Source organism: Temnothorax longispinosus, chromosome 6 (assembly GCF_030848805.1).
Source record: "Temnothorax longispinosus isolate EJ_2023e chromosome 6, Tlon_JGU_v1, whole genome shotgun sequence".
NCBI lineage: Eukaryota > Metazoa > Arthropoda > Insecta > Hymenoptera > Formicidae > Temnothorax > Temnothorax longispinosus.
The window spans coordinates 15,457,597-15,476,030 of record NC_092363.1 but is presented as its reverse complement, the minus strand read 5'-3'; the positions used below and the strand labels follow the sequence as shown (position 1 = coordinate 15,476,030).

The 18,434-nt window shown below is 36.9% G+C and overlaps 2 protein-coding genes across 3 annotated transcripts; one reads left to right on the top strand and one right to left on the bottom strand.

The window, feature by feature from the left end:
* The first annotated feature begins 854 nt into the window (after window positions 1-854).
* On the top strand, window positions 855-11,670 carry LOC139814257 (trehalose transporter 1-like protein). 2 transcript variants are annotated; one of them, XM_071780388.1, is made up of 5 exons: window positions 855-1,301; window positions 6,518-6,574; window positions 8,195-8,336; window positions 8,455-8,774; window positions 8,852-11,670. In XM_071780388.1, exons 1-5 carry the CDS (start codon window positions 1,263-1,265, stop codon window positions 9,815-9,817), a joined length of 1,524 nt encoding a protein of 507 aa, XP_071636489.1. In that variant the 5' UTR covers window positions 855-1,262; the 3' UTR covers window positions 9,818-11,670. The 2 variants fall into 2 exon arrangements, with proteins under 2 accessions (XP_071636489.1, XP_071636488.1); XM_071780387.1 differs by lacking the exon at window positions 855-1,301 and adding an exon at window positions 4,445-5,720.
* LOC139814258 (cytochrome P450 307a1) lies at window positions 11,229-18,333 on the bottom strand. Its single transcript, XM_071780389.1, has 3 exons — window positions 16,186-18,333; window positions 13,480-14,271; window positions 11,229-13,289 (listed from the first exon to the last, which is right to left on the bottom strand). The coding sequence occupies exons 1-3, from the start codon at window positions 16,583-16,585 to the stop codon at window positions 12,961-12,963; spliced, it is 1,521 nt and encodes a 506-aa protein (XP_071636490.1). The 5' UTR covers window positions 16,586-18,333; the 3' UTR covers window positions 11,229-12,960.
* Between the last annotated feature and the right edge of the window lie 101 nt (window positions 18,334-18,434).

Here is an 18,434-nt window from a genome sequence, read left to right as displayed (position 1 = left end):
TATTCCTTTATGCCAATAAACAATATGCGCTTCAAAGATTTTAAAATAAAACGTTATTGAATAAAAAACTACAATAGAAACGTTTCCTAAATCTCGCATAAAAATTTTAAAGAATTCTTTAAAAAATAACGTTACGTTAACATTGTTACGTGCCTTTTAACATAGGGCATGATCTCTCGAATAAGATTAAACGATAAAAAGTTTCAGAATATTGTTGCATAATGCTAGGCAACGATTAATAAATTCTTATATATATATATATATATATATATATATATATATATAAAATCTATTCTACTCAATGACACTACTATAACGATATTGCGATTAGAACATAGACAAAGGATTTATTGAATAATTCATGAATGATAACGCACTTTGAATAAAAATTCCTCGCGATATACTCGTTTGTCACATACATCGCCACATGTACGTCCAACATTGTAAAAAGTCAAGACCATCAACTCGCTCGTGGTCGATCAATGTCGTACTGTCATTACGGGCACAATTATGTGATAATTTAAGAAGCCTATTGTAAAAAATACTTTGTTAATTACATAGTTAATGCATTGATAACGTGAGAATTTGTCGTCCAAATAATAATTCCTTTCTCCACAATGCGACTTTTCAAATATTTTTTAAAAATATTTTTGTTTATATTTTTCTGGAGAATATAATATACGGCGATAATAATTGTGTGTAAATTATTATCTAGATCTAACTGTAAATTACTGTCCAGATCTAACAGACACGAGTATCACTCGTAAGGCGCCGAATACATTCCAAATCTAATAAACGCGAGTCTCACTTGTGGCGCTCATATAGCAATGTCAAGTGGTTAAACAAGTCAGTTTTAGTGCGCGCTTTCATCAGAGAAAACACAAGACAAACCGTATGACTTTGAAGTTAATGCATATTTTCATCTATATCGATAATACGGACAAGTACCGATAACGATCCAGAAGATATATATAATTTTTATGTGCTATGCTACTTTAACGTGAACAACAATTTCATTCCCGAGAAATAGAATCTGTTATCGATGTAATAAACGCATCACTGTGTGTGTATTCTTTATCGATAAATAGAGCGTGTTCGTCTAATACTCTAATAGATCTTGTGAAAAGAACGTCGAGTCACATCAATGAACCGTTAAGAATTATACACACGGATTTTAAAGTGAAAATTTCTAGTTTATTAAAATAGATGCATAAAAGGTGATTACAATTTCGCTGCACAGACATATTAATATATCTGGAAATATGTCTTCTCCTGATGAAGAATGTAGCCATTTCATTCCGGTAAGTAGGTCAACGAACCTTTCGAACTTCGCTTCCTGTTTTGTAACATATGATCAAGTGCATTCCGATAGCTTGCTGTACCTTTTGTCAAAGACTTCACTCTTATGCATATTTACATATTTTTATCTAAACTGAAATATCAGATTTATAAAATAATTGTTTACTACTTTTTTACTACTCCAACCGGAGCTGTGTTTCAAATCTGACAAATTTAGTCGGCGCGAAGTCAAGATTGGAAAATATCTAAAATAAAAATAAAAATAAAAATAAAAACTTTCGCGCATCATTTACCGCGCTTGGTTCTAAGTTAGCCCGTTTGTTTGTAAGAAAAGTAACGATTTAATCCTGTTTATACGACAAATTTCGACATATTTTGAATGCACATTTTCCCCCGAATCCTATCAAAAATTGTAAATCGCTAAAGTGAACTTGATATCATAAATAAATGTCCAAATAAAGCACAATAGATAGATGTCAAATGTATAATCAAATAAGATCTGCACTCAGGATCGACATCATACTTTGATCTTTTCCGCACTATTTGTTGCGCTTATTGCACTTTAATGAGGTGTAATAATCTTATACGATTACAAGCGATAATGAGATCTAATAATCTCGTGATTATAGGTAATAATGGCAATGCAATCGTCGTCTGCGAATTTGCTTCGGTTTTTTATTGCGATTTCATTGCGATAAACGCGTGGTGATCACAAAGTTTGACGTAGCTGAATATCGTACAAATTTTCCATCTCGCCGAGAATTGATCGGTCTCACGAGCGAATGGTATTGCCGACCGACCGGCCTCGGAGATCGGCGCGTTGTGACGTGCACGCGATACCGTAGTGACGATTTAATCTTCTTACGCAAGCGCTAAGAGTTCCGTGATAGTGATAACATTCTCATGCTGTATTACGTACAGGCTTACTGTCTTATATGAAGTTGTGTTTAATTACTTTTAATTTGTATGCATATGTGTGTGCATGACTCTGTCGATCCTAAAATACCAACCACAGAACCAGGGTTAATAGATTAATAGAATGTTAATTTAACCATGAACCATATGCATCTGACGCAATGTTCTTTTGTTACAATTAAACGGTATTAGCACTATCATTATTAAAACGTGTTCTTTAATGACGTACATATCAAGACATGTTTTAATTTCAAATCCTAGAATGAATCATAGTACTTTAAGAAGAATATAATAATTATTTATAATTGTATTTAATATTAGTTTATCCAAGTGTATTTATAATAAAACATTAAATAATATACATATATAACAATATATATTTTTTAAACAAATGTATAAATTTATGTAAAGATAAAATAAAAAATTGTAATTTTTAATTTATTTAAAATATAAGATCTATTTTAAAGATATCTATACATCGTTATTGAAAACTGTCAACTATAGTAAATTGTCGATAAACATTAATAAAGTGCGATGATATGCATAACAATAATTTATGTGACTTCTAAATTATTTCCGGTCTTATTTGTGTTCTGCTCGTCTTGGCAGTAACTTGCGTAATTTCTTCGAACGGGATCTATGTATATAGGTCACCGTCAAATTAAATGAGCTCAGAAAAGAAGAAAACAACTCGCAAATTTATTAAACCCATCTATAAATATCTTCTGCAATTAATGCTGCTCGTATGCAAATGTCACCGATATTAAGCGAAATATTACATCTCGTGTTAATTACGTTTGCGATTGTATTGAGATCTGTTTTGCAAGTGTTAACATTGTTTGCTTATATGATGTCTCGCGATAACAGCGATATTGTCATTTGTAGGAGACTAAAAACGACGTCACATTCGTTGTCGTTATGAAATGTCGTTATCACTTTCGGTGCTTGAAACATTGTAATTATATACATATATGAAATTATGTACTATATATAAATTTGGAAAAATAGAATTGATAATTTTCTTTCCTTAATATAATACAAATTTAAATATTCTTGTATATACGCCATAATTTTTATCTAAATATAGCACCAAGGGCGTCATTTAAATTATTCATGTTTCAAGATGGCATTGATCACAATGCATAATTTACAAATATATGTTAATTGCTTATATAAAATGTATTTCTTAATGAGTGTCCATCTTAGGAATCGATAAGTTAACGGGGTGTTATAAAAATTACGTCACGATAACTCCAATATGTATATCTCGTTCGAGGAAGTTACGCAAGTTACTGTCAAGACGAGCGGAGCACAAATACGACCGGAAAGAATTTAGAAGTCACACAATAAATTTGTAAGGCGCAGAATCAATCGAAGCGTGAAGTTATATTGAAGTCTCACACCGATTGCTAATTAGCCTTTCACTTTGACTGGATTTGACAAACAGATGTTTCAGATTAAGTATTCACGTGCTTAGTTTTATGACGTGTTACAAATTTTACTTGCTACGGATAAACAACGTATATAAAGATTTTAATTAGCGCGTCACATTCCCTAATATCCATTATTGAATAATTTAAGCAAGTAAGAGAGATATTTTGTCTTAATCAGACTGGAATGATTAAATTTGTCAGTATTTTATATAATTGTTATTAAAATGTAATTAATTATATAAAACTATATGTAATTTTTAAGAATATAATTAATTGCTTCAAAAATTATTGAACTGCTTAATCCAACATACACAATATCCGCATATAATAGATTTAACGAAAGAAGATATAACATCGCGAAATAAATACAAAAAAGATATATAGCTATGCTTGTTATTAGTATATACTTATTGTAATCAGCTTCTCTTACGTTCTCTTTTTTTTATGTAACAGAATTATATGCATTTCATTTTTCTTTATTCTCTGTCAGTCAGATCATTCTTGCGATAATATGATAAATTACGCTACCATTGTTGTCACTGTTATTGTCAATTACTCTGCCTGATTAAACATTATCACGCAGATTTGCGACCCGTCAATTATCAATAATCTTTCGATTGTCTTGTTAATCGCCTCTTTATCAGTACGGAATTCTCAGTAACAGCAATGTAATGTTGGATATGTATATGTATATTTGACATTCGCGCGAGCATCGTTCAGCTCCGATATGGCAGATCATCACGCGGGCGGCGCAAATGGTCCCGGAGTGGAGAAACGTGGCCGGGTGGCAGTAGATAGATAAATTCTGTGCGTCGTCCTCAGTCAATAACGAGTTCTCAGTTAGTACTGGTCACAATCGCGGCTACATCGGAAGCTTACAACTCGAGAGGCTCACGGATGTCGGAATATATCGGGCGAGAATTTCCTCGCGGCATACACACAAAGAAAAATACTCCCAACTATTTATTAAAAGAAGATCAATCGTGCGGCGAAAAGAGAGAGACTTGACATATTTATAAAAATCTCAAACTTATTACGATAAAGAGAGATGATCGCTCGGACTGAATATTAAACGGACATTCGACGCGTACTTTCTCAGATCTGAAAATAAAACGGATCGGAAAACCGAAGCTATTTCTTAGAATTTTCCGGAGCAATCTGGTGAATATCTCAAAGACTTCGTTTGAAACAATAAAATCGCTGATCGTAAATTAGATACGTTTGTCATATAATCGAAGACGCAATCTCAAACGCGGATCATAATTTTCCGCAAGAAACATTATTATCGATAATAATACGAACAGATAATTCTGCAGAATAAACAATTTCGTGCAAATCAGTATTTGTTTTATATGCACTATCGATATTTTTTATACGACATTATTATATCTGGACGAAGAAGACTGAGAGTGAAGGAAGGAGACGCGAACTCGCCGCATGTCTGGACGGGACGGCAGTTAATTTATTTCAAGCCATTCAACGCTTTCGCATCTTTGCAACAGTCGAATTTAAAATCATTTCACGCTTTCGTATCTTTTAAATATTCAGCTATGCAAGTGGTCGATGAATGATGATGAAGGTTTAAAGTACTTTGCGATACGATATCGAGCATATTATCAAGTATATAAATACAGAATCGACTATTGTAAAGATATATAAACGATTGAACCGCGGAAGAGAGAGAATTAGAAGAGGTGACGCTGATAAAGAAGACAAAAAAGATTAACACTCTTTTCTAAAATTGCAAATTAGGTTCTTTTGCAAAAAAAGTCACCACATAGGTTACTATTGTTGTATTATTATTTGATTGACACGGTTAATTATCGGAAAATAAAATATTAAAGAGAAAAAGACACCATGACGAACACGTCGGACGTTAATACCGCGAACGGACGAACAGACGTCAATAATGCGAATGAACGAATGGACGTTAATAATACAAATAAACAAATAGATACTAACAATATAAATGAACAAAAAGATAATAATGTGAACGAGCATGTTAATGGTGAGAGTAGACAAACCGATGTTAACAATATGAGTGAGCGCGCATCGGCGTGCGTAGAGATCAAGGTATGTACATATATTTCCGGCAAAATATGTAATATAAACTCAAATTTTGAATTATTACACATTTATTACAAATTTGTAAATTATAAATTTTTTTCTAAATTTCGATATATCGTCTTTTCTGTCTAAAATTATTGTATTTTAGTACATCTCATGTTTTTTCCGTCTCTAAAAGAAAAAATAATACTCCACGTTTAATCTTTTGTTAATCCTCAGTGTCATTGCTAGAAAAAAATTTTATGTAAACTAGTTAAAATTGATTCTTGCTCTTTCTTTTCAAGTTTTTTTTATCACATAATCGCACTCATTTAGAGAGGGCTTATTATGATTACGTTTATCAGGTCTTTTTCCCCGGATTTCCTCTTCGTCTTCCTTTCTTTTAACTCTAGAAATATATCTCTAAATATTAGTTAGTCATTTCCCGAATCGCGATAACGATTCAGAATTTATCAAGCTCAGTACCGTTTTAATCTTCATTTTCCTAACATTATCAAGCAGTCCATATAATAAATTATACTACGATAAACATTAATAGTCGTTACGTGTAAACATTCTTTTATGCATTTAAAAATGTTTAACTATATTTAAAATCGTTAAATCTGTCAGTTTTTATTCTTATTCCTAGTAGATAGATCATGTGTTACGATTAGAAGAAAAACGCAACAAAAATCAGTTCTGATATATTATAATTTAAAATGTATATTTCAGCTCTAAAAATTACATATATTACGGAAATGCGATAACGATTAAATCGATAATAAACGATTAATACTCTGTTAATCTTTTTTTTTTTTTTACAGGTAGAACCCAGCGTCACCGATGAAAAAAAGTGGGAACGAGCCGGAACAACCTATCAGGTACGATAACATTTTTTTACATGTTTGTAGAAACAATTCGCGCATAATTCTTTTTTAAATGGATTACTTTCCATAAGAGGCGATGCTTAGGTGACTGAATATATTATATTCTATACTCGTGGATAATAATATTACTTATCAAATCTAAGCGTTGACATAAATTATTTCTTAGAATAACCAGCGTATTTCGTTGACAAAATTGCTAATTATTATCTCATTAATCTAGATCAAAAACAAATAATTCGTAAATACTATAGTTAATTATTTGTACAAATTATTACTCAATTAATTTGTTTTCGCGCGGATAAAGTGATACTAAACACGCGTTCGATATGCTTTGGCAATTGAGATATGCACACGATTTTCCAATAAACATCACAATTTTTTTTCTCTGCAATTTTTAAGATATTATATCTCGGTAATGATACATCCGAGTTCGTTTATTGCGCGTTCTTTGATCTTTTGTCGAATAATCTTGTAATTAAAATGTAGTAATAAAAATGAAAATAAAATGTAAATTAAATGACGAAATAAAAACAGGATGTGTAGTGTGTAGTCGATTTCCAGATTTCCTCAAGTTAATTCGTTTTTATTCATAATAAATTATGTAGATTGTTAGGAAACATTTATGTAACTCACGAGCGATTCTTAATCGCAAAAAAGATCGCAAACGTCGTCGTGTTAACCTTGCAGCAGCAATTGTCATGCAGTTACAGATTCGAAGATGAAAAATACGAGAGCAACGATAATTATCTCAGTTTCATTCACGCAAGAAAGACTTTGCTTATTTCAATTCTCAGTTGCACTGTTATCTATATTTACTCTTTTTTCAACATATCTATCGATGGGATGGCATACGCTGTTTCACTTTGCACAAAGTAACGATATTTTTTAAAAGAATTTCAATTTCCATTTCTGCACGATTCTCGCATAAGTGAAGCTCATTCTCGGACGCAATAAAGATGCATTATATTATGTATTTTTCGCTTATCTCTGACGTCGCAAAAATTCCAAATCTTGAGATCAGCAATGATAAGATATATGCTATCTACGTTTATAAGATTTTTAATTCGATAGTTATCTTGATATCTTGAAAAATATATGAGAGAGGGGCGCTATATGTATTACATTGCGTTCAGCCTTTAAGTTGACAATGAGTAAAACTCTATGATTTTATCGCGAGATTTTAAGATGTATTTAATTGCTGGCTACACACCTTCTTTCGTCTCCATGATCATTCAATAAACCGGTTCTATTATTATTCACGTACGTTATAGCTGCAGTGTTTGACGCGATAAGAAAATTGCTCAGATAAAAAATTTTGATGCCTGATTGATATGTGCTTTATTATTTAACCTTAGCCTTTGGTGGTAAGATAACTGCACTACCTCCCGTATTGCTGTTATCTCTTTACTGCGTGTTTTTCGCGTCGTGTTTCGTAGCTATAAATAAGTCTAGTTATAAATTTTCCGCTCCGCCGAGAAGTTTATCAAGGTTTTACCCCTCACTGAGAATACAAATATTTATCCTGTAGTTTTTTTCGCGTTGCCACTCTTACGTCATTGTTACGATTTCCCGATATCGCCGACTCTTCGCTGATTCGCAGCCTCTCTTTTACAGGTGTTGATGGCCTTGTGCGCCAATGTTGTCGTACTGGGTCCAGCAATGGGTTTCGGTTACAGCGCCGTAGCAGAACCCGCGATGAGAGAGCCGAAAACCGATGATGACATACGACTCGATGCTAATCAAGCTAATTGGATGGGTTAGTGGCATAAAAAATTCATTCCTTCAACGAATTCTTTGCAATATCAATTTGCAATATTAAAAATAAATGTTCATCATCATATCGTTTATCGTAAAAATTATTATTTGCGCAACAGCTACTGTATCGGCGCTGGGTACACCTATCGGCTGTCTACTCTCGAGCCTCGTGATGGGGCGAGGAAGAAAAATCAGTATGTTCGTGACGTCGTTGATCTCAATGGCGGGTTGGGTGACTATTTACACGTCGAATAGTTACATGCAGATCTTGATCGGGAGATCGATTTCTGGAATATCCACGGGTATGGCATCGGTTCCAACGACGGTGTATGTAGCGGAAATAGCGGGACCGAAATGGCGAGGCACGATGGTTACATGGACCAGTATTTCTATCGCTCTCGGTGTCCTCATTGTCTATATCTTCGGATCTATTGTTAAGGTAAATGTTCATATAGTACACGTATACAATATAAATGATAATACATAATCCTATTGTTTTTTTTGTGTTTTTCAAAGGATGACTGGCGACTGGTGGCCTTACTGTGCGCTCTATTCCCGCTGTGCGCGATCGCCCTCACTTTGCTGGTGGTACCCGAGACTCCTCTGTGGCTGCGGGATCAAAATCGGCCTGAGGAAGCGCTGGAGATCATGAAAAAATTCCGCGGAATACCAAAGGACCAACCTGCACCGGCAGAAGTTCTGTTAGAGTTGAAACCACGGGTGCAGAAGAAGAATCAGAACATGCTGAAGCATTTGCTGAAAAGGGGCTCCCTGGTGCCGTTCGCCATAATGCTCAGCTTCTTCTTTTTCCAACAGTTCTCCGGGATCTTCGTGGTTATATACAACGCCGTCATAATCATGGATAAGTCGGGTGTTAAAGTAGATCCTTATCTCGGAGCGGTATTGATAGGCGTTGCTCGTTTTATAGCCAGTCTTTTGACGGCCGGGGTGTCCCGGAAATTCGGTCGACGAATACCGTCGATGATTTCCGGCGTTGGGATGACAATCTTTATGGGCGGCCTGTCGCTCTATCTGTTTCTAGACGCGAAGGGAACCGTCATGGCAGACAACGGGGTGGTTCCAGTAATTTGCATGGTGATGTATATATTCACAAGCACCTTGGGATACCTGGTAATCCCGTTCGCTATGGTAGGCGAGGTGTATCCGCCAAAAGTTAAAGATATATTGTCCGGTTCGACGGTTGCCATAGGTTATCTCTTTAGTGCGGTAACCATCAAGACGTATCCGGATATGGAGTCGCTGATGGGCATGCACGGCGTGTTTCTCTTCTTCGCGATCGTGTCTTTAGTCGGCACAATATTCATTCTATTATTCTTGCCCGAAACAAAGGGAAAGACCCTGCGTGAAATCGAGGACATGTTCGCGACGAAAAAGAAGTCCATCGAATTGCAGTCTCCGACGGAAGGAATAATAGTCGGAGAAATAGTCGCTCCGACCTCCGCTGGTCTTTTAAGAAATTAAGAATATTTATTGCTTATGCGGGCAAATAACCGTCAAGAATAGATAATACTAATTGCATAGAGGAAGACGAGGTCAAAGCGTACGATTGTACGATTATTAATTACACGGCCGATAGAAGAAATGAAACGGATGCAAAAGTCTTTCTGTGATGCTTCAAGGTATCTCTTAAAAGATATTTAAGGGGTATAACGAAGTAATAAGATATCTCTTAAAATTATTTTACATACGTCATACGTAAAGATCTTTTTATCATATCATATATTTTGTAAACGATTTAAGAAGATAAAAGTAAAGATATTTGCTTAGGGCTCACGAAGAGAAGTAAAACGTAACACAATGGAACTGTGTTGTTATCTCGATAAAAGTTTTGCCATCAAAACGAAAACAATGCCATATATCAATACTTATTTCTACACGTGCAAAATGTGTTCGCAAATTACATTAAAATAAGATTAGGTTTGTACTAGTTTGAGACAAGAGATATGCAATCTCGAAGATGATATTTTGATAAGACAATACACATTACGTATTATTTAATTAGAACTCAGTACTTATTGTTCAATAGTTGGAGCATAGCCGGAGATCTTCAAAATACAGTCCAAATTTATCATTTTAAATCGTTTTAAAGATTTCCTGTTACTAGAAGGAAGATTAAATATCATCATGGACGGTATCTCTGAAGATCTTCTAAAGAAAAAGATATTGTGTAAAATCGATTACGTTTTATCGATCATACGTATAATTAATTAAATATAAGACTTATCATTAATAAATTATATTACTACTCAACAATTTAAACAATTGTGAATACAAAATTGTGAATAAAGGCACATAGCTTATTTAAGCGCTAAATGAGCGAGAAACTTATCACTAGTTTATTTCTCGTAAATTGTGTTCTCGCAAATAATTAACACGTTAAGTGTGATAAAGTCGACAGTTGGCATCGTGATAACGTCCGAGTCTCGACCCGATAACAGTATATAAGGAGTTTCATATTTACGTGTTTCATAAATTCGTTATTATTTATTTAAGAATATTTTGTCATTGCGATAATAATCGAGATTTCCTCCGCGATTAAGTTGTCACTTTGTGACAATTGTCTTTTACAATTACGAATCACTTTTCTTCGTATAGAGTGTAGAGTATTTTCCGCGGAGAAATTGACAGCGTGATGATATCGACGAAAACTTATTTAAGCTATCGAACATAAAGTATTTTATATATAGTTCACCAACTCTCTCATCGCGCAACTAATTGATGAATTAATTTATAATTAGTTATGTGAATTATTTAAGTTATACTAAACCTATATGTATATTATCGCAATATTATACATTTATGCTGATATAAAAATACGTACACATATATAATACACACATATATTATGTATATATATATATATATATATATATATATATATATATATATATATATATATATGTACGTCTCATGTATTAAAATCTTGTTAAAATCTTAAATAATAAATTAACAAAAATACGTAACAACGGCGATAATTAAATAACAAACACAAAATAATATACAACTTACGAAATGTGAAAGCGCGGGATATATTTGTATAAGCGTGGGAGAAACGAGGCGAGAAAGGATAAGGCGACGATAGGGCGACGATTAACATGATTACTGACAATATTTGATAATAATAATAAAAAGCGATAATAATATAAAATAATTATATATGTAATAATAACATAATATTCTAATAAATGTTAATGATAATCAAAATAAATTATTATTTGCTAGGTGGTACGAGAAGAAAAATATTACTCTGTCGAGAATAATTATTATTTTATGTAGTATTATTTTAATAAAAAATGCAAACATTTCGGAAACAATGTCAAATTTTCTCTCTATTACTTTAATGTTCTAATTCTTTCTTTAATCACTTTTTCTGCTCCCGTACTCCTAGATTACTCTTCAAGATTACTTCGCACCACCTCATGTCATGAAATATGACGAAGACTGTGAAATACGTGCATAATGATTTAACAACACGAAAAGTCGTTTAGTATGTATGCCAAGAAGAAGAAGAAGAAATAAAAATGCGATGCTACACTGTAAAAAAACGTATGTTACGCAAAATGCACATTTCGCATTTCTCTTTATATGCAAGTAAAAATAAAATCTTAGACCTTCGAGTTAAAAAATGCAAAATTAGAATCTTTTGCAAAACTCACTTTTGCGAAAGGATTCTAAATCATATACACAAAAAGTGCATATTTCTTATCAAGCATTTAAATAATACGATTTTAAACTCGAAGGAATTATCAATTAACTTTACTCTTCTTCTTCATCGATTATTCAAGCATCAAAGTTATATGCGTGAATCGTCCGGACTTGGCCCTGGCATTTCCTTAATGTGATAACTTTAAACTTTTAATGTCAATTCACGAGATCTTATTTTCTAAACGAGTAGTCACTAAATAATAGGCGATGCATGATGTTCTATTTAAAACAATTTTTGTTCATGGTCGGGACTTAATGTCAACCTACTTTGTCACAAAAATATTATAAATTAAGCTTCATATATGATAATTTTTGTTAAATTATGTAACTCGATTAAATCAAAGTAAAAAAGAGAAACTCTATAAAATGTAAAATAATTAACCAATATTTTAACTAACGAAACTGGGCTCCGCGTGTATTCGTGCCTAGGGCATGAGTCGAGAAACGATCCAATTAGCTATCTTAACGATCTAGTAATGTCAGTAAAGCTCTGTTAGCGTCGGAGATCGAATACTCTCCACTCGTTCTCATATCTAACCCTCCCTACGTAAGTAAAGCTTCGTTGGAGTCAAAAGCCTCTTTCTAGCTGCTGGTCCTGACTTAACGTTAATTAATGCGTAACGTTAATAAAAACTCCGCCGATGTGCAAAACGCTTGTCTTGCGCTCTCAATTGCTATGAAACGTTAAATTAAATATCTCGAACCGTTTTTTCAAACTTGCCTTCCGCTCGAATCCAATCGGTCTCTTTGATCGCTGATATTCCGCGTAATCGGCGAAGTCTTCAAGAGCCCAGCCCGTGGTCGAATCATTGACAAGAAATCAAAATCGTGCTCCGATTTCATCGATTCGACAGGATTCATATTGTTTCTCATTGTCGGCGCGTTTTTTATCCATTATATTATCGTCTCTCGAAACGAAATTTGAACGTACTCTCCGGAAGTGCCAGATTGCCGATAGGAACTTTGTAAAGCTCCTTTTCTACCGGTAATATGTTGAAGTTCTTTAGCAGAGTGGCTATTGTCGAGAAGCTGATATATTGGACCATTTTGTAGCCCATGCAAGATCTCCGGCCACCCCCAAACGGCAGGAAATGTTCCGGCTTCAACAGTTTGTCATTCTGCACGAATCTCTGCGGCATAAACTCCTCGGGAGAGGTCCACAACTCATTCGACATATTTAGATCATAGTTGTTCAGAAAGATAAACGTGTCCTTTTCTATCTTGTAGCCTAGAATAAAAATTCAGGATTCAAATAAAATCAACGATGAACTGTCACAATTTTGATTATATTAATTAAAAAGATTTACAAATTTTGCTCGCAGTTTCGTAAAGTTCTTTAAATTACAAAAACTCTCAACGCTAAGCAAGAACTACGTGATATCCATTTTGATATCATAAGAAAGAAAAAAATTACTTACCGGCTATGGAACTATCTTGGTTGGCGACGTGCGGCACGATCGGACTGGCGATCAACCTGATCGCTTCGAGAATGATAGCTTCCGTATACGGCATGTTTCCTCTGTTCTCCAGCCCGACGAACTTGCCCGGGATCTCAATTCCATCAATTTCCATCTGCGCTACTTTCTGTACGTGCGGCCGAGTAACCAGGTAGCCCAGGATCTTGACGAGGAGATTGCCGACCGCCGAATGACCGCCGACGATGTCTTCCAGCGCGAACAACGCCATGTCCCAAGTCATTTTGGGTTCACCGTCGGTTTTGATGTGATTTATCAAGCAGTCCACGTAATCTTCTTCAGGTATGACCGACCTCCAGCTAGCTAGACGGTCCCCGATTATATTCTCCTCGACGAACATCCTGATCTCGTGACTCCAATTCGCCATCCTTGTCATGTTACGCTGATGCAGCGGCATCAGAAACGGCATAAAATCTGCGGCGTATCCTTGGTTCACCTCATAGAAGACTTTGTCGAAGTTCTCGATCATCTCGCGGAAGGGACCATGGCCGAGGCCAAAACGTCGCGAACAGAAGTATTTGATAAAGATGTTCGCGCACGTATGCATGATCAGCGGTTTGGCGTGCAGGCTAATACCAGAGATGCCGGTCAGGTGATTAATCAGCCAGTCTACCTCCCCGCCGATGATCCCATTCAACTGGTTGTATCGCGTGGTGAAGGCGCGCGGGAAGGTATGCCCTCGCAACATCTCCCTTCGCGTCTTCTGAACATCCGACCAATTGCAGAATGCCAAAGCTGTAAAAAAAAAAGAAAGAGTGATTTAATCATTATTCCGCTTCAAATTCTCAGTTGACATCGATATTGAAATCGCTTTATTAAAAATTCGCGCATTTTAATTTATTTCGCTGAAAGATATATTTAAAGAATATTTGGAATAACCGTCTTTTTCTTCTTCTTTTTTTTTATTTAAGACGAACTCAAGACATTTTTCAATGCGGCATCAATTAGTTTTGCTTTCATCGCATCGCAATTTATATATAGTAACTCGCAACGGAAACAGCTGACGTCGGGACGCCCGCGCCGCGCCGTGATGCTAAACGTATATATTCCACGAATGTATCGCGGCTCAAATTACTAAATCGAGAAAAGGACAATCAGCACGATTGGCAGCAACGTTGAACTTGGCCTTGTAACCGTCCTAGTGCGCGTAACATCGCGTTTCGAAACATCATCGTTTTGCAAGAGAAAAATTCGCACACGCTCCCTTATTTCTACTTCGTACACCTTCGCGCGCCACTGCGTACGCGGAAATGTAATACGAACGCAGCTAGACGAATGCGGCATCAATTCCCCAGCGGACACGACTCAGGCAGAAAATCGACTCGTCGTTCAGCGCGTTTGATATGAAATCGAAGCAGGAGAAGGAACAGCAGCAGGAAGTGACCCGGTTTCTCGCCATGCAGGGCGCCCGAGAATCTGAAGAGCGACAGCTCCTCCCTCCACTTGTCTTTCTGTGATAATCTGGCAAACGTTATATCGGCATAAACAAAATAAAATACATTTCAGAACAAATTTCTAAAGTTTTCTATAGCAAATATTTTATATAGTCAGAAATGTATTGCAGATTTTTGAATAACAAACGATTGAATGAAACACGTATTAGATGTACGTGTAACGAGAGTTAAATTAGAATATCATGTGCGAACATTAAGAAAGATCAGTGTGGAAAAACATTATTAATTTATTGCGCGTGACGAAAAAAATCAGGGATTAAGTAGCTAATAATAATATTCATTCTACAAACAAGAAATTTTATATAGAGGTGACCGTATTAAGAGCTGCCGGCGCTTGTGACGTGCGTGCGAAAATAAAATACTCCGCTGCGGCGCGTATACGTGCGTGCAATGGAAAGGGTTAATGCGATCGTCTTGGATCGCGAGGCACGGCGGCGGCGATTCTGATGGATCAGCCTTGATCCTATTTGCCGGCTGCCGGGTAAGCCAGGAACGCGTGAAAGTGGTACCGCGACCTTTTCCGCCTGCACTTGATACCGCTTCTTACGCTGACCTTAGCACGAGTTTCGGCGCGGACGAGCATGAAATATACGCGACAAGTAAATCATGCATCGTGCATAAGATACGTGTATAGTGAGTCTGAGTATACGCGCGCATATGTGCACTCACGTGTCTCGCGCGCGCGCGCGCGACGCATGACAAGGTCGTTAGCATGCGATTTTTCGGGAGCTCCCGAACGAGGTGCTAACAAATCACAGGCCAACACTATATCGATGATTCACGAATGATTCACGACCGATGAACAATAAATCACAATCGGAATTTCTGATCTCCATGTCGGATGTGCGATCGGAAAACATGCTCGCAACGTGACCCAAACTGCTGAGACAGTGATTCGTTGCGGTTGCGTGTGCGTGTAATCTATGTTTTGACGAGCGATCTAAGAGTGTTAATTAACCACGTGGGTCATTCCTATTCGATTTATTAATTATTTATATAGATATTCGTAGGAAAACAAATCGTCAAGAAAACTGCTTTAAATGTATAAGTTGTAAACCTACCCCGCAATTTTTTAACAATAAATTCTTGATATTAATCTAACATATTACAAGTTTAAAAAGTAGAACTAATTTTGTGTGAATTGATCTTCGGTGGAAAACTTGCGGTGATAATAAAGTAGGAATAAAATACTTACAGTTCTCCTTGTTGCCACAGAAGAGAAGATGATATCTAATAAAGTTTGGCCTGGAGTCGAAGTGATGGCCCTTGGTGATCAAGACTTCCTTGATGTTCTCCAATCCATTGACGACGACGCAAGGTAGCGATCCCATCTTGATCTTGATCACTTGGCTGTTGTAGGCCTTGACGAGGTCGCCGAAGACCTTGTAAGGCACGTCATAGCGTCCCAAAATATGAAGAGAGCCTAGAATTGGCCATGGCTTTGGTCCAGGTGGGTCTAGTAAGTCGGCTAACTCTTCGCCGTCATATAATTTCTTCGGCTTCTTCTTCGACGTGACATAGTCCATCAGGATCAAGACCAAGGCTATCAGAATGATAGCGAGCAGAAAGTACGTCGTAGCGCTGATAAAAATCATCCTTCGGCACAATCACAAATTTCTTCACTAAAAGAAAATCTTCTGTCTCCTCCTTTTTCTTCCTCTATACTCCTTTCTTCCCTTTTTTCTGTCAATCTGGAAGAACGTTCCCTGATGCTTCTTAATATGTTTCGATGGATATATTTTCGAGAAGTGCCGTTCGAATTCGAGTTATCTGATTCCAGAACTTCGATTTATATCCTTTCTGCGGGGATATAAATTCTTTTTTAAATCAAAGCACGCGTTGGTCTTGATAATTGAGCTACTTCTGCCGATATCTTCGATAAGACGATTTTTTCAACTCTTAGTAGTTTCTTGCTCACTTCGCCAGAAATGTTAACAATAGTCGGCTCTTCCACAAGACGATCTCGTGATGTAAACGTGATATCTTCACCGCGAATGAGTATCGGCCGAACGGGACGCAAGCTCCTTGTGGCCCGTCTGTGAACGGTCCGCCGATCTGACTCGGTCTGTGGGGATAGGATGGTTGTCCGGCTATCTTATATAGTCGGGCGTAATGTAGTCAGCACATTTGCGTCGAGCACTGTGCGCCTCAACCCCATACATATGGATTCTCGCGTTGAGACAAGATGGGCAACAGGAGAAGGAAGGGCAGGAGGAGAAGACGGTGGTGGTGGCGATAGAGGTGGAAAAAGACGAGAAAGAGGAGGAGGAGGAGGTGGTGGTGGACATTCTCGTATGCTTAAACAGAGACGAATTTCAAGAAAACTTGAAGGGACATACTCACTCGCGTATGGGTTGGTAGGGTCCGCAGCTCGCAGAGCTGAGGGAGAAGGGCCGGAGAGAAGCAGACACGGCGGCGGAGGGATGATCGCGGGTCCGCCGGGTAAAGGGGGAGAGGAAAAGGGCCCCGGAGGCGGTGGAGCAAAGAGCAAACCTACGTAGTGGTAGGGACGGGTGCTAGAGGAGAAGGTGGGGAGAGGAATCGCCGGTAGGGTCCGCGGCCTCCTGGGCCCAGGCAGTGCAAACGAAGGGACGCTTCTTGCCCTTGACTTCTCTCCTTAAGGTGCCATCGAGTTTTCTGGCAGCGAAGATGGTAGTGTGCGAGCGTATGCTACGCGTACTCGCAGCTGCGCCGAGACCGACTCGATCGCCGGTACCACCCGATGTACTCGCGGCGATGTACCCGAGACGAATGTCGAAGTCGGTGATCAATGGTAATTCGCTTTTGGTACACCACAAGGTACGTGGATGGAGAACAAAGTTACCTTTTTCACCTTTAGTGGTCGGCTGGCCGGTTCGACATGGCATTTTCGAACTCTTTAAGAAGCTATGCGAGAACGGAATCGCGCAACAAGAAGGTGGATTATGGTTTCTCTGTGCGTTGAGAAAAAAGATGAAAGAGATCCGCAATTTTTCGTTTTTGTCATCAAATCTCAATCGTATAAATTATACATTTATTCTTAAGATTGAATAAATTATTTATCACTAACATTTTCAATGGGGAACACATATCACGCCGTAATAAAAGATAAAATAGACACTATAGACAGTATCTCGCATTTAAGAGATTACTTCATTATCCGTTTTAACATTGTAAAGTCAGATATAAATACTTTATTATATGTGTAGCGATAATCTTTTTTGCAAAACTTTTCCTCCGTTGCCACACTTTAAGGTGGCAGACTCTGTTTACGTCTGGAACGACTTTTCTCAACGAGAAAAATAAATCGATCGATCTTGAATCTGAAATCCGTCTCAGAAGGATGCTGAATGGCGTTATGTAATCGTGAGACAACTATGCGAATGCGTTTTGTTCGTCGAGAAGGAAGTGAAATATACAATTCTAATGATGTCTTCTTTTCCTTTCATCCATATTAATTTAGTT

Coding starts and splice junctions, on each gene's coding strand:
- LOC139814257 (XM_071780387.1), top strand. CDS start 5,505: ATGACGAACACGTCGGACGTTAATACCGCGAACGGACGAACAGACGTC. Junction 5,721..6,517: donor CGGCGTGCGTAGAGATCAAG/GTATGTACATAT, acceptor TTTTTTTTACAG/GTAGAACCCAGCGTCACCGA. Junction 8,337..8,454: donor TAATCAAGCTAATTGGATGG/GTTAGTGGCATA, acceptor TTTGCGCAACAG/CTACTGTATCGGCGCTGGGT.
- LOC139814258 (XM_071780389.1), bottom strand. CDS start 16,585: ATGATTTTTATCAGCGCTACGACGTACTTTCTGCTCGCTATCATTCTG. Junction 14,272..16,185: donor CTGTGGCAACAAGGAGAACT/GTAAGTATTTTA, acceptor TTTTTTTTACAG/CTTTGGCATTCTGCAATTGG. Junction 13,290..13,479: donor CCAAGATAGTTCCATAGCCG/GTAAGTAATTTT, acceptor TTTTTATTCTAG/GCTACAAGATAGAAAAGGAC.